Source organism: Camellia sinensis, chromosome 2 (assembly GCF_055761805.1).
Source record: "Camellia sinensis isolate YWXY chromosome 2, ASM5576180v1, whole genome shotgun sequence".
Lineage (NCBI taxonomy): Eukaryota > Viridiplantae > Streptophyta > Magnoliopsida > Ericales > Theaceae > Camellia > Camellia sinensis.
The window spans coordinates 135996649-136013518 of record NC_138962.1 but is presented as its reverse complement, the minus strand read 5'-3'; the positions used below and the strand labels follow the sequence as shown (position 1 = coordinate 136013518).

Here is a 16870-nt window from a genome sequence, read left to right as displayed (position 1 = left end):
ATGCTGACCGTAGGAGGAGGCCTTTGGCGTTTGAGGTAGGTGATCATGTTTTCTTGAAAATATCACCTAGGCGAGGCTTGATGAGGTTAGGGAAGAGTGGGAAGTTATCCCCTCGGTTTATTGGTCCTTTTGAGATCCTTGAGAGGATTAGGGAGGTTGCTTATCGTTTAGCCTTACCGCCGCAGTTGTTCGGAGTTCATGACGTGTTTCATGTGAGTATGCTTCGGAAGTATGAGCTAGATCCATCACATGTATTGGATTGGACCGATTTAGAGGTAGATGACGATGCCTCGTATGAGGAGAGACCGGTTCAGGTCTTGGACAGGCGGGATCAGGTCCTGCGTGGCAAGACTATTCCTTTGGTGAAAGTCTTGTGGAAACATCACGGAGTGGAGGAAGCCACTTGGGAACGTGAGTTGGAAGTCCGTGAGAAATATCCGGACTTGTTTGTTGATATGTAATCTTCTATTTAAATTTTGAACTATTGTTGAACTTAAGAGCTTTTATATATGTCTTAAATTGTGAAACATTGAAAATGTTTGGTTTATTGGAAGTATGTTTTGGAACTTGCCTCATATGGGAGTTGAATGTGACATTATATACGTTGAATATATTGTTGAAATTGGAAAGGAAATGCGTAATGTTGATGTATGTTGAAAGTACATATGTTGTTTACATATTGTGAAATGCCTCTTGTTAAAGGGATGGGATGACCGGTAACGGGTCGAATTGTTGAATGTTAAAATGTAACATTTTTTAAAATGGAGGGAAACCTGTTTTTTTTTTTTTTTGAAAACTTGTGCTTAATTTCGGGGACGAAATTCTTTAAGGGGGGGAGGTTATAGCGATCCCGGGTTTACCCGTGTTGTACAGTGATCCGGACATGTGTCCGTGGATGTTGGTAGTTGATTATTATCTTGCTTACATCCTTTTTACTTCGTATTTGAGTCATAGGATGTGTTGGGCAGGTTTGTTACAGGTTGGTTGAGTTTAGAAACCAAAACTAGTTGCCCAGATTTTGACCTGTCCGCTCGAGCGGGGGTTTTGGCGCTCGAGCACGAATTGCACCCATCCAGTATTTCCTGTGCAGTGTTGGAAGCTCGAGCGTGGGATTGGCCGCTCGAGCGGGGTTCTGTGTGTGACGCTCAAGTGGGACAGTTGACGCTCGAGCGGAGACCTAGTTTTGTAAAAGTTCTGGAAGTGTGCATCCGCCGCTCGAGCGGGATTGTTGACGCTCGAGTGGAAGTCTGTAAGTGACGCTCGAGCGGTGTGTTGGACGCTCGAGCGAGGCGACTGGGCTTAAGTTCCGAGTTTTGACTTTTCAAATCACTTTTCACTTTCTCTTCTCTCTCCTACTTTCCCAAAAAACACCATTGTTGAGCCTCTCACTCTAGAACTCTACCTTCTCTCTAGGTTTTGATCTAGTAGGAGTGATTTGCTCATCTTTGGCCTTTACAAAAAAGTTGTTGATCGTCGAGGGCTACTTTTTAATCTGAAAATTTCAGGATTTGGAGCACGTTGGGTTTTGTCATCTTCTCCCTTGCGGCTCCGGATTTGAGGTAGGGATATCCTACTCCTCTCTATGGATTTTGTCTTTAAATTTTGGTATTTTGAGATGTTGGGGTTGGTTTGGTAATTTTGTGAAAGTTTGGGGCTTTTGTGTTATTTTACAAAAGTTGGGGTTTTATTTATAATAAACCTAGATGCATGTTTGGCATAGAGAAATGGAATAAATGTTGAATCATTGATGAAAATGGGACCTAAGGGTTGTAATGTTAATTATGGAAAATGACCTAATTACTTTGTTTGATTAATTGGGATAATTAATTGTGAGAAATGACGAAATGAAATGGAATTGTTGAGATTGGGAATGCATGGGGTTAAAGGGTGTAGTTGAATTATTTATCACTCGCCGAATTGAAATGTTGATAGAATATCCATTGGTGCATTTATTTTCTATTTAGAAATAACTGCTTTGGGCTATCGGTGGAGGATAGTCGTGATTGTTGTAGACAATGCATGATGATTAGGCAAATGAAAACTAATCAATGGAATGTGTCATGGAATTTGACGGTTGATAGAATACTTTAACTGTATGTATTGAGTGATTGTATATAGAACCAATGTGTTTGTATACGTTATGTGTAGAGGAGGAGATGGGGGATGTACTCCGCGGTTTAGGGGAAGATGGGGGATGTACCTCTAAACCGGATAGTATTGGGAGAAGATAGGGGATGAACTCCGTAGATACAACTCATATGCTTGTCTAGAGAAGTGAAGATAGAGCTCATATGCTTATCTTTGTGAAGTGTGGATACAGCTTATATGCTTATCTGTGAACGTGGGATAAAGTTTTTATACATATCTGTTGAGATGATGATAGAGCTAATATGCTTATCTGTTGAAAAAGGGAAAATCAAAAGTAACTTGGCCTCATAAGTCGTATAACATAATGTGTGATTCATGTGGATGTATCAGTGTTGGCCATCTATCAATTGGTAATCTTCTACTCATTGTTCATAGTTGGTTTAGTATATTTCTACTGGGCTGTGGCTCACCCTATATGGGAATATCATTTTTAGGTACAGGTAGCATGCCACCTCCAAGGTCATAGCTTGGGAGGCTAGAGGCGGGCAGATTTTTGTTGTTTAAGTTCTTTTTGATGTATTACATGTATATTCAAGCCGAGGGCTTAATGTGTAGATGAGTTAGCACTCTTTTGTTGTAACCAAGTGTTAACTTGGAAAGCTGTAAGCCCGTAGGGCATTTTGCTTTTGTTGTTAACATGTAATACTTTTGTAATGAAACTCTGATGAATAGAAGAATGTGGATATTTCGTATGTCAATGAATGTTTTATTTGATGAGTTTAATGTTATTATTTTGAGGGCGTGACATTCAACCAGTCTAAAAACTCCAAAATCAACCTCAAAGTGCCTCAGCAACAATAAGATGGGGTTTGAGTGTGTGTTTGTGTGCAATAGTATGATGAAAATGCACTTACAAGCACAAAAATGAAAAGAAGGTGCAAGATAGTTACAAAGGTGTATGTATCACTCTCAGCCATTTTTTCTGAACCTAAGGCATGAGAGAGGAGGCTCCCTTTTATAGAAAACATGCAACAAGCTTGTTGGACAAGCTTTTGGCCTAAAGCCATCCCTCCATACACGTGTATGAAGGATGGCTTCTGTGCCTTCCAGCTGTAACAGCTGGCCTAAAAATATCTCCAAAAAGGTGATGGAAAGCTGCCGACCACTTGAAGTGGTCGGCCAGCTACTCACACTGGTCGGCCGACTAGTGCAAGTGGTCGGCCAGGGAAGAACGTGGTCGGCCATGGGGGGGAGATGGTCTGCAACGTGAAAGCAAGGTGGTGGTGTGGTGGCCGACCAAAAAAGGTGGCCCAAAGACCAAGAAAACAAGTTGCCTGACCAGAAAACTGGCTGGTTGGAAGGAAAGTGGTCTCCAAGGGGAAGAACTGGTCTCCCACCCTTGTACCACCTTCCAAACAAGGAAAACAAGGTTTGTACCAAAAAAAATCAAACAGGATGCAAGACGAAAGTTCAGGAAGCAAGGCGCGCAGCCGGGAGCCTCGAACACTAGTCTACAGGCACCAAAAGTGGTCTACGACCACAAAAGCGGTCTCCAAGACCACAGTGTCCCTCTAGGCAGAGGCAACAAGGTGTGGCTCAAAAACCACGCCAAACAGAGAGCGTTAAGCAGTCCCAAGACAAGGCGCGCGACCGAAGGCTCCAAAAACCAAAAACTAGTCTCCAAGCAGGAAAAGTGGTCTATGACCACAAAAAGTGGTTTACAAGACCTCTTCCTCCCTCCAGGGAAGGGAAACAAGGCTTGGTCTACAAACCGAGCCTAAACACAAAGAGTTCAAAGGCCCGGAGGCAAGGCATTCAGCCAAAAACTCTGGAAACTCCCTAGGGTGTTGACATAACACAACTTCATATATATATATAATAATAATTACAAGATTCTTAAATTTGGATTGAAGTGGAGACGAAGAATACGAAGCAGTTATGGTGATAACATCAGGATTAATTGAAATATAGATGAACTAGCGTATGCCCGTGCCTGAAGGCACGGTACAATTAATGATGAGATTAAAATATGAATCAAAATTAGAGAGGAATGTATTCAAATTAATAAAGCATAACACATAAATTGCAAGATCAATTCCACCAACAGAAATGATGATCAAGACCTCAATTCCATCAACAGACTTGAAGATTTAGGCCAAACAAAAATTTGGCTATCATTAGAATTAGACTATAACCCGTGCCTTAAGATATATCACACTTGGGCCAAACAAAAAAAAAATGAAAAAATACCAAATAGAAACATACCAAACAGATAAAACTACATAATCATTCTGTTTTGGAGAGGTTGTTTTCGAATTGGGTAAGAAAGAGAGTAGTAGAATCTCATATAAGCTCATCATTTAATTTTTTATTTTTTAGACTAACAAAAAAAGAGATTAGTTTTTGGATATAGAAATGGTAAAGACTAAGAAATTGACTACAGAAAATATAACAGACATCTATTCTAGAGAGGTTGATAATGTGGGTGGTTGTTGTTGTTGTTGTTGCGGCGGCCGCGGTGGTGGAGGTGTGTTGGTATTGGGGAGAGGACGCGAGGAAAAGGAACACTGCAGAGATCATGATATCCATAGAGTGTGGCCAAGGCCGCCCCACCCCAGTCGTAGCGCAGGATCCGTGTGACGTCCACTAAAGCGCTCAGCAAACAGAGAGGCATGGTGTTCGCCCGATCGGCGAAGATGGTCGTCCCCAGTAAGAACATGAGGAAGCCGCGTGCATACCGCTCCGCCTCTTCCTGAGCCATCGGTGTCTCCTCAGCTAAAGCTGGTTGAATCCAGAAGTGGTCCTCAAACCACGAGTATCTGACGAAGCTTGGACGAGTGAGAGGCGGCAGCTCGACGAGCAAATATATCTGAGTGGCCTCCCACTCATCCATGTCTGTATCAAAGGGGATCGGATCATCCCCTACCCCGATGCCAGTGAGCATCGAGAAGTCATAGGGAGTCATCGTCATGTCTCCCGTGGCAGAGAAGTGGAATGAGTCGGTGGTGTCCCACCACCTCTCCACCAGAGTGGCAAGAAGAGGCCTGCTCACGGTAACGCGTGAGAGTCCCCTGCAGAAGGTGCCGAAGCCAGCCTGGTCGACAATGTGACGGACTGTGTCCAGTGGCACCATGTACCATCCGCGGGCAGCAACATTCCCATACCCCCGGAAGGCATGGAAATCCCCCTGTATTCAAAAGTAAACAGTTGCGAAGCAATATTCAATATATAGTTTTGAAGAGCATTCAGAATTAGTACAGATATAGCGTGTGTGCACGTGTTCAGATTCAAACAGACATTGGGTGCCGGTGTGCTCGCAGTGAACTACAGCATATGATGTGGCAGTGTGTTTAAGTGGTTCGGTACATATATAGTATGTGTGCACGTGTTTAGATTCAAACAGACATTGGGTGCCAGTGTGCTCGCAGTGAACTACAGTGTATGATGTGTGAGGGTGTTTGAGTGGTTCAGGGCAAATACAGTGTGTGTGCGCATGTTCCAATTCAAACAGATACTGAATGCAGGTGTGTTCACAATCAACTACAGCATATAGTATATCGGTGTATCCGGATCAAACAGTTAAAGGCAGAATCGACTATGGCAGTTAGGTATTCTACTTTGCAGAAAATGAAATTGGGAAGAATATACCTTAGAAGCACCGTATGAAAGGTGTGTCTCTGGCTCACGCAGAAGCCGCTCTGGTGGCACCCTCCTGTCAAAACTCCTAAACTAGCGAAGTCCGTCAGGTGGTAGCACGTGAATCGCCGGTCTGTAGGCCATCGGATCGAACGGCCAGATGTGAAGCGGCAAGAGCTCGGCCTCTAGGTCCATATCTATCTCTGGGAGAGCCCCACCGCCTGGAATGTCGTCCGCCATCTCGAGAATGGTGCTAAAATGGCTAGAAGAGTGAAAACCGGGCAAGAATACGAAAAGTCAACCGAAAAGTCAACCCCGGGAGGGTGAAAAATGGCCGGAAAGGTCGGGGTGCAGAAAAGGCACAGAAATCAAGGTAAACTTGAGGGAAACAAACCCCGAGTGGTGAAAGTCGAGAAAAAGACGCCGAAACAAAGTTTTGTTCGGTTCAAAATATTCGAAACACGAAGGTATTCGCGAATCAAACGTTGAAACGGGCCCTAAAACCCAGGAAAATGGTGGATCGAAGGAAGAAAAATAGCCTAGAGAGAAGGAGCAGGAAATTTCGAGCAAGACGGAAGTGAAAATATAGGGCTAGAAGCCCTATATTTAAAGTCTCGTGCCGATTTGACCAAACTGCCCCGATTCAGGCATATTTGGCCAGTCGGCCACATTGTTGGCCGGTCGGCCAAATATATGGCCGGTGGACTTTTTTTGTGGCCGATGGATGGGTCTTTGATGTGGTTTGGGGCCTCCATTGCTCAACACAGTGCAAGAGAGTTCATTTTTGAAGCTCAACCGGACTCCGTTTTGACCTCGGACCGTGTTTTCTGTGCGTAGCACTCGAATGCGTGCAAGGGTGTATCCTTTTCGTATCCTTTTCATATCTTGCAAACATTCGGAAACTACTTCAAATGCATTGCATCATTATGCATGCATACACGCATTGTCAAGTGCACGCCGACTTGCATTGTCAAGTGCACGCCGACTTGCATTGTATTTAAGGCGAGACCTTAAATACGCTCGGTCTAGGAGACCTTAAATCCTAACGGTCTAGGAGACCTTAAGTCCTCTAAAGGTGCAAGTCCTTTGGTGTTAGGTTGCATTGTCATGCATCCCTCGACTTGCATTTGATATGCATTTTATCTTAGGTAGCATTGTCATGCATCCCTCAACTTACATTGTCATACGTATCTCATTTGCATTATCATGCTTATCTTACTTGCATTGTTATGCATTTTAATTTACGGTCTAAGAGACCTTAAATCCTCTAAAGGTGCAAATCCTTTGGTGTTTGTCGTGCCCGAACGGCTTTTTGGTAGGCGTATCTCATTTCATTGTGCATACCTTACTTGCATTGTTATGCACCTCCATGCGGTCTGGCGAGACCTTAAATACGCTCGGTCTGGGAGACCTTAAATCCTCTGAAGGTGCAAGTCCTTTGGTGTTTGTCATGCCCGAACGACTCTTGGCGAATTTTATCTTAGGTTGCATTGTCATGCATCCCTCACTCGCATTGTTATGCACACACCTTGTGCATTGTAGCGCATATCATGCTCGCATTATTATGCATCTTCTTTAGGCCGCATCGTCATGCGCACGTTACATGCATCGTCATGCATCTTCCTTATGCTGTCGCGCATTCAAGATCATGTGCATTGTCATGCATCTCAAAAGCCACGCATTGTCGCGCATTCAAATTCATTGTGCATTGTTATGCATTTCAAAAGACGCGCATTGTCGCGCATTCAAAATCATGCGCATTGTCATGCGTCTCAAAGACGCGCGTCATCACGCACTCATTTCATTTGCATTATCATGCACGTTTCATGCATTTCAAAAAAAAAAAACAAAAACAAAAAAACAAACATACATTATCATGCATTTTTCCTCCATTTGCACTTTTCATGCATTTTTCAAAAAAAAAAAAAAACAAAAAAAAAAAAAAAAACCAACATGCATATGTCATGCATTACATTATAAATAGTGCATATGTCATGCATCACTGTAAATATTACATTTACATCCATTGCATATTGTATACATTGCATTGTTGCTTGCATGCATTCACTGCATCACATCCATCTATGGCTTGCGCCTTTCCATGTTGAGCTTGGTCTGGTATGTGCCCATATTTTTCACGTCGAAGCACAGTTATGATATTATGTGTACGCACCTATTCCACTGCTGGTATTGTGGTTTGAGGGTGACGGCACCGTTTTTGTGTTAGACGCGGTTTGTATGTGTCCATGCCTTTCCTAGGCAAGATACAGTTTGGCCGTAGGCCTCTTCCATTACATCCATTGCATATTGTATATATTGCATTGTAACTTTCATGCATTCACTGCATTATCTATCTATGGCTTATGCCTTTCCATGTTGAGCTTGGTCTGGTATATGCCCATACTTTTCGCGTTGGAGCACAGTTATAATATTATGTGTACACACCTAGTGTTCTGGGTGACGGCACCGTTTCTGTGTTAAACGTGGCTTGTTTGTGTCCATGCCTTTCCTAGGCAAGATACGGTTTGGCCGTAGGCCTTATCCATTGTATATATTACATTGTCGTGTAATTTGTTGCGTCTAGCATTTAGGATTGCGGTCTTTCCTCAGCTGGTCATTTCCCCACTTATATCATCCCACCCAATTACTTGTATCTTGTGTCCGTCTACACAACTCATAGTTCTGCATGTGTACGTGCCTATTCCACTGATGGTATTGTGGTTTGAGGGTGTCGTCACCTTTTATATGGTAAACGGACTTTGAATCTCCATCATCTTCATGATATTCGTGTGGTTTTGAACTGCTTATGGTTTGATCATGTTTTAAATGCATTGCATATCGTTTGCATTGTTTATGCATAGTTTTGTATATATTGCATTATCATGTTGCATCCATTCCGCATATATTGTGCATCGCGTATAGGTTGCATTGTTATGCACTTCTTCATTAGCATTGTCACGCAGTCTTAACTTGCATTGTCATGCATGTTGCTAACAATATTATACCTATTAAGTTCCTCTCTTTTACAGGTACGATATTGCATGTACAGTTCATTTAAGGCTGGCGCAACCAGACAAACCGGACAAGTATTGTATTCTCCGCGTGACACGTAGCGAGAATTACATAATTCTCTTACATCCTTTCTACATTGTAATGTAGTTAGATTTGTGTTTGATTGCTTAAAATTGTCGCATGTTATGCTTTGTTTAGCTTTCTTTGCATGATCATAAGTTATGCTCGGCTTTGTGCATTGTCTTGCATTTTAGCCCCGCCCTTGGGCGCATATCTGTATTGTCTTGCATGCTTTGTCTAAGTGTTCGGCCTTGTCAAAAATGGGTTGTCTCTGGGCTTTGACACTCACTCCCGTCATTGTTATGACTTTCAAGTTCTGTCAAAGAGGGGCAACTGTAGACACCCCATTTTTTACCGTCCTCAAGACTTGGACGTCACCGTTTGAACACTCGGTGATCATCCATGTTTGTGTTCGTCTTGAGTTCCCGGAGGTCTTGGCCACACGCCTTGCCTCATGATCTCTTGACTCGACTGTTTTGTGTTTGGTTTTGCACCAAACGCTTGTGTTTTTGCTTTGGAGGGCAGGGAATAGCTTGTTGGCCATCCCCACACCTCACCGGCCATGGCTTGAGGCCACCGGCCACTGTTTTGTTGCTATCGGCCAAATATTTGGTCGGTCGGCACTATTGATGGTCGGCCGACCATTGATTTGGCCAATTTGGCATCTTTGGCTGGCCGACCACTGTGCATCTGCTTTTGGCTGATATTTTGTGCCAGCTGTGATAGCTGGCGCCCACTTTGCCCCCCCTCCATACACATGTTTGGAGGAATTTCACTCTTGCTTAGCTTGTTTTGTAAGCTTTGCAAAAGTGATCCTCTACAAAGGGAGGCCTTCTCCTCCCTCCTCAAGGGTTAGAAGGTTGAGTTCCAGAGGTCTGGACTAGGGTTAGGGTTTGTGTATCACCTATCTCTATATCTCTCTCTCTCTCTTTGCCTTTGTGTGTGTATAAGTGTGTTTGTGTCTTAATTTTGTGCATAAACACCTAGTGCTACACCTTACCTAAGAAGAAGAGGGCCATCCCCTCTCCTTGTTGCCTTCAATGTTGGCCATTTTAGCCTCATGTGTGAGCATCTTGTTTAAGTGCATGTTGGTCATGTCTTAAATGTTATTTGTGCTCATTTTTCCATTATTTAGCACTGTTTTTAATTGGTTTAGACACATCATGCTTGCCTTGCATACTTGTCTTGTAATGCCATGAATTGCCTTAACATATGCCTATCATTTAGACCACTATGCTTACTTGTTTTGGCCTAGCTTTGTGAAGCTTTTATGCATGTTTTAGTATACCTAAGGTCTGTTTTTGGTTGTTAAGGTCATCCATGCTGTGCTTTGTATAGCTACCATGTAATCCCCCTTTTGAGCCTTGAGTGTTGACCCCTCCAGCATGCTTTACTTGCTTTGTTTCAGTGGTTTGGAACCATTTACCATGTCATTTCAGTCCTCATGGTATGCTTGTATGCTTGCATTTGATGCCCCTTTAATGCTTTAAAAGGCTTGTGCCTTATGCTCCATGTTTGGACCTTTGTGTATGCTTCCATGTTTAGACCATTTAGATGCCATCTAGATGCGTCTTTGGTCTTGTTTAGACCTGCATTGGACCTGTTTTAGGTCCTCATGGACCTTTGAGGCTTGCTTCATATTGCTTTGGTTTAAGCCCCTTGGCTTGTCTTGAGTTTTGGGCATTGTTGCATGCTTGGCTTGTCTTGTTTACTTGGTTTGGCACCTCTTATAACATGATTTCAGAGCTTATTATGCATGCCATTTGTCCATGATTATCCCCTTTTACGTGTGCTTAAAGGTTGCTTCTTTGATGCTTAAGTGTTGGTCCATTTGCATGCATGTTTGTATGTATATTTGCACCTCATTTCCTTAGCATTTGGCCACTGTTTTTGGCTTATTTGAGAGCTGACCAAACTAGTCTAAGACCCTCATTCGCGTGTTGTTGCACGCTAGCCTTGCATGTTGTTGCATACTTGGCCTATCGCATGTGTTGCATGCTTGAATCACATTGCATTTGGCATGCATTTCCTCTTGTTTTGATTGCTTAACATGTTATATGTCTTGCATGTTTGCATGTTCACATTGCATCTTTGCATGCTTGTTAACTTCCATACTTGTTACATATTTGCATCTTAGCATGCTTGTTTGCATCCTTATGTTTCATGTTTAGCTTGCATGCCTAGGTTGCATTTCATTAAGCATGCATGCCTTGCCTCTTGAATTGATTATGATAGATGTTGGGCCTCCATTGTTTGTTTATGTGCATTTCATTCCACACCAAAATGCACAACTTGGTTTCTTGGGCCATCACGCATTGAAATGCGCGATTGGCGGTCCGAGAATCGAGTACCATCCCCCTTTGAGTCATAAACATGATAAGGGGTGTGTTGGTGCACACATTGCTTTGAAATGCATTGCCATGCCATGTTTGCCCTCTGCTGCTGTCAAAACAGGATTCTGCAGACAAAGATGGCAGGTCGGCTGCATCAAGTGCCAATCGACCAATTATGGATGGCCGAGAGCTCAATGGATGGTCGATGACCATCCCATCATAGCCGGTGATGTTTCCCCCTGGTCGGTGGTGTTCCACAGTGTTCAGAGAGTGTCCCTTGGGAATTGTGCCATTTTCAGAGGAGGAAAACAGTGGAAACAGTGGCAGCTTGTGCATAGCGGTGGATCTCCGAGCGAAGCCAATCCGAGCATGCGTGCATCCCTCTTCCTGAGGCCTTTTACTGCTTTCAGTAGCTTAATTGATTCATTAATTAGTTAAGTGTTGTATTAATTAATTAATTAGCTTGTAGGTTAATTAATTTGTATTATTCTTTTGGCCCCTCCGAGCGAGGGCAAATTTGTAATAAGTGTGGGTGCATGTGTGCATGTCTTCCAACCCCCACCTCTTTCTCCCTTTTACTTACTTGCTTTTGATGGTTAGTATTAGGGCATATTTAATTTAGCATACCTTATGCTATGCATGCATGCACCCATTCATTTGTATTGCATACACAGGGCTCGGCTCATCATACTAATTGCATGGTATTTCAAATCTAAGTTGAATACATGTTATCTGTACATTTCATATGCCATCCATAGATTAGCCAAGCCTATTCTAGTGACATTCTGCATGTGATGCATTAGCCATTTTTAACATGAACTAGAATCATGCATGATTGCTAACTAATTTCTTGTTTTGGCTTAGAGTACACTGTAAGTGTTTTTATGCTTTAGCATCTCGCATGAGTGTGAATGTTAACATGACACCATGCTTACCATGTGGCTATATGCTTATGTGACATAATTGCCTGAATGCCTGTGGGTGAAGGTTGGACTGTTTGAGTTGGAACAACTCATTGAAATCCATGTTTTAGCCTACTTGCGAGTAGCAAATTTCAAACCGATTTCCAAACAAACGGATATGCTATGCTTTGTTCCAAATTAGGCGCTGTAGTCTATACTTTTGTGTTGTGTGCATCACATAGTAAGATTAGCTAATTAATCGGAATAAGAACACATAACGTTTTCAAAACTAGATATCATCGTTAGTAAAGATTGATCTTCGGATCGGGCGAGAGGGGGTGCTCATAGCTGACCTTCCCCAATCGTACCCAAGTCCCCGAACCAAGGCAACTTTGGTGATGACGGACACGTGGCCTTAGGCAACGAGTCAGGGTTTCCTAAATTCTCCCAAAATAAAATATTTAGGTGGCGACTCTGTATCTAGCAAAGCAGTCCATGTTTGGCACTTCTTTCTAAAAATCTGTTTTCTCAAAACGATTTGCCGGATTTGAACTCTTTGGTGATTTATTCATCTTGTATTGCACTTTGCAAGATAAGATTAAGAACCGATACAAATCGAGTCCGAACTATAGCATTGAGGCCCGCGAGGGCGCGTCTACACACTCTGAGCACAAAACGATTTGGGAAAAGGGTTTTTAACCGAGTGTTGAGCCTACGACTGAACACAGCGAAAAAAAAAAACGTAAAACATGAATCGCGGTAAACAAAACAAAAGACACGACACACAGACGTGTTACAAAGACAAGAGAACTCTCAAATCACGAGGAGCCAGTTTCTTCGGGTATTTTTCCTACCCTTTTTGATTTGTGATTCTCACATCACTCGGCCCTCAGGCTCGTTTTTTCACTCAAACGCTTTTGCTCACTTTCTCTCAACTTACACCTCTCTATTATTTAATCTCTCATTTTATATCCCTCCCCTGGGTGGTTGATGGATAAACAAGAGGTTGTGGATTCATCCCTAACATTGTTAGCTCGCGACTATTTCCTCCGGTGACGTTTAGTCGATGTTCCGGATGAGGGAGAGGAGTATTTTGATCCATTCCGATTCGTGCTTCGCACTTGATTTAATACCTCGTTGCTTGGAGGATGTTGAGAGCTTTCAGCCCTTTAGTTGTTAACCTCAGTTGTGCCCTTGTTGGCAGGTAGAGTGCCCTTCTGGCAAGTAGTCAATGACGGGGGAAAGACAAAACACCTGACTCAACTGTGCCCCTAATTCATCATTTTGACCATTTTTTGTTTCGGTTTTCTACTAAAACAATTTTGACCAACATGAGAGTTAGATTGACATGGTCGTTCGATTTTTTATTTGAAATCATGCAAGTCAGGCTATGAGCACTGAAAATTTCTCTTTTTTTTTTGGGTCCAAGAAAATGGTCCAGTTTTGGAAAATGAAATAATTTTTTGAGAAAATGGTTATCCTCAGTAAAAATTCTCAAAAACTATTTTTGCAAACCGTCACTGCTCAACGAGCGCAGAACTTACTCTCGAGATGCACAACCTCGGATCGGAGGCAATGGAAAATTGCCCCTTGTCTGGATGGCACTACACGACAACGGAAAGTTGCCCCTGGTTTGAATGGCGACTCATGGCAACAGAAAGTTGCCCCTTGTCTGGATAATGCCGCAGCATACTGTGAACAGTTCTCATTGGTGATGATCGCAACCGGACTCCCGGATACAGAGAAGACGAAGATGGTCAAAACCAATATATGGACATAGTCACTTTGAAAGTGTTGGTGGTTGGACTTCAAGATGAAGTTACCTAGTATCCTAAACATGGGAATCAAGCCTTACGTAGTTCCGGTTGTCACAACCGAACTATCAGATTCAGAGAAGGCAAGGATGATCAAAACCATTACATGGACACACTTGATCTGGAAGTGTTTGTGGCTGGACTTCAAGGTCAAGTTGCCTACATATCCCAAACATGGGAATCAAGCCTTACATAGTTCAGGTTACGGTACACTCGTGTATTAACCCTCACTTTTTTACGCTCTAACTTTTGCCAAGGCCGCTCTTTTGGGTTTTCAACCTTGCGAGCTTTGTTTTTCTTTTCTTTTCAATTCTCTTCTTTTTCTTTTTTTTTCATTCTTTTTTTTTATTATTCTTTGCAATTTTTCCTCTCTTTTTTTTTCTTTTCTTTTTTTCTCTTTTTTTCTTTCGTATTTTTCTATTGCTCTAACTTTTGCCTGGGTCGCCCTTCCGAGGTTTTGGCCCAGCGAGCCTCTCAAAAGGTAAAAGTGTAACAAGTCCATACCAAATGGTTTTCGGGTTTTGAAGCCATCCGTATCCAGGAGAGTGACTGTTGTATTGATTTACAGAAGGATCCATCTTCGGCTCTTCAAGCACATCGGACATTTTTGTCCCTAGTTCGAGGGCTGCTTCTGATTTAGCTTTGCAAGCTTCTTCTGATGAGGTCTGATCTTCTTGATCTGACTTTGGTGCCTCTTGTTCAAGGGTTGCTTCAAATCTGGCCACACAGGCCTTACATCGCGGTTGATCGTTGAACAGTCTGAACCTAAGGTCCAAGGTTTGAAAGCAAGGGCTCAAGTCATGAGGCTGAGAGCGATCCAAAGCTGCACAATCTCAAGAGTGATTCTACGCAAGTCTTCGCAGGACTGTGCAAAACATTTTGTTTTTGAAAGTTTTTAAGAAAACGACAAATCGCTCCCGCTGAAGATAATGTGGAACCAATCTGGATCAAGCTAGGGTCCTTCTCATTGCTCACGTTAACAAACATGATCTCATTCATTAAGGGCTTAGCATGCCTCTCTTTCTCTCAAATGATCAAATTTTTACAAAGCCCGAGGAATTCCTCCCTCTTCGTTTTCACCGCAGTGTTCAAAAAGTTTGGAAAAACTTAGGTCAATGCAATGATTTTGGGGTGCAGAAGAATAAGTGAGATGTTCCGCCGTTTCATTCAAATCCTCTGGCACAACTAGCTCAAAGTAGCAGTAAGCACGGAATCATGATAGCCGCAGCTGTTTCATTCAGATTTCCTAGCTACAACTGGCCCCACAGCAGAGACAGACTTAAAAAAGAAAGCAAAAGGATAATTTACAAAACAAAACGGTGTTCGAGGCAACAACCCCGGGATCACCTGACATTCTATACAATGGGACTGACTCCGTACAACAAGACAGACCCTTAAGCAAAAAGACTGACTCAAAACAAAGAGACAGACTGAAAACAAGACCATCGAACTGACTCAATACCCAAGTCAGGAACTACAAAATTAGCATTCGCAGATGCTCAAAAAAAGTGCGTGCCAGACGCCACATCTTGAAATAAACCGAGCGCCGCCCGCAGGTGGTCCAACCCCTGATCACATACTTGTAGTATCCTTGAAGTCCAATAGCTCAGTGGTGACAGACTTTGTTGAGGTAGGCGGGAGGATGATCATATTGTCGATCAAGTCCTGTACTCCATGGCGAAGCCGGAAGCAGTTGTCGTTGGGATGACCGGTTTGCTGATGGTACGCGCAGTACTGAGTAACATCATGGCCTGCTGGAAGATGACTAGGGAGAGGCCTAGGCTCGAGGGGTTTAAGATGCTCCTTTTCAGCCAGGATTTGAAGTGCCTTAGACAGAGGCATGTAGAGGGCGTGAAAGAGTCTGCGCCCTCGGGACAGATACTTCGAAGTTTGTGGATTCTTGCTAGACGCACTAGCGAAAGGATTGGCAAGCACTGCCTTGGCTTTCTGATCTCTTCCAGGTGCAGGGTTATGAGTGGAAGGAACTATTCTGGCATGACGGGGCCTATCCCAATTTTCCTCCTGGCGGGAACTCTCCTCAGTTGGAGTGGGGAAAGTATCATCCACAGTCTTGGCCACAACTGCGAATACCTGCTGCTTATTCATCCCCTCGGCTTTCAAAGCCTCGACTACCCATAGCAGTTGTTCAACGGGATTGGCATCTGTTCCCACTTGGTTCTTACCTCTACCCTGAGCCTGATCGAGGGTTTGGGTTGCTATATCAAAGTGAAACCTGGTTGTTGTTGACATGTCATTGCTGTAGCTTGAGACAGCCTCAGGTTGGCTGAGCTTGATCATAATTCGCCCTAGTAGCAGGGGCTCCTGCGGTACAAAATTCCCGGCATATGATGTGGCTGGTGGTGTGGCCGACATTCCATAAGCGAGATCAGCCACGGACCTCTGGAGGTCACCAATCATTCCCACTCACGAGCTTGATACAACTGGGGTGTCCAGATCGGGTGTGCAACAGGCGACCTGGGTGGATGTGGTACATCAACATTGGCTTCATCCTGCGAGATGATTCCTTGGTCTAATGCGGCTTCCATAACCACAATTTCTTCTAAACTTTGGGTCATCATAAGTCCGCTGAACTGAACAGTGATTGACGGATCAGATAACTGCCTTGCCTCAGCCAAGGAGAATACTGGCTATTCTGTACTGAATCTCTGAACCTTGAAAAAGAAAACACGCAGCATTTCGGCCCAATCAAAATAGACACAAGCATAGCTGAATAACTGTACTCTACTACTGATCACTATTCCCCAAAATCACTGCCCCAAAAAACTGAGTCTGATACCCGCAGATATAACTGACTCTCAAATTCCGATATTGATGCCCTCAGGCCTGACACTCAGATTTGCAAACTGGTATATGCGACCTGTAGAGGCACACTCTAACAGCACATAACAAGCAAGTGAGAGCCAATACACCCCTATGTTGGGGTAGGGTTTCCCTGTCCTATTTTTTCAGGAGCTAGGGTTTCACTACGCACGCAGCGGTTTCAAACAACCAATAATCGGGTAGC

The 16870-nt window shown here is 43.3% G+C and overlaps 1 protein-coding gene across 1 annotated transcript in view; it reads right to left on the bottom strand.

Moving 5' to 3' along the window:
* LOC145819066 (uncharacterized) overlaps positions 1-16263 on the bottom strand; it is a 35089-nt gene extending 18826 nt beyond the window's left edge. The window contains exon 1 of the mRNA XM_082913051.1: positions 16029-16263. Coding sequence (XP_082769177.1) covers positions 16029-16263 — 235 coding nt within the window. The remainder of the gene's footprint in view (positions 1-16028) is intronic.
* Between the last annotated feature and the right edge of the window lie 607 nt (positions 16264-16870).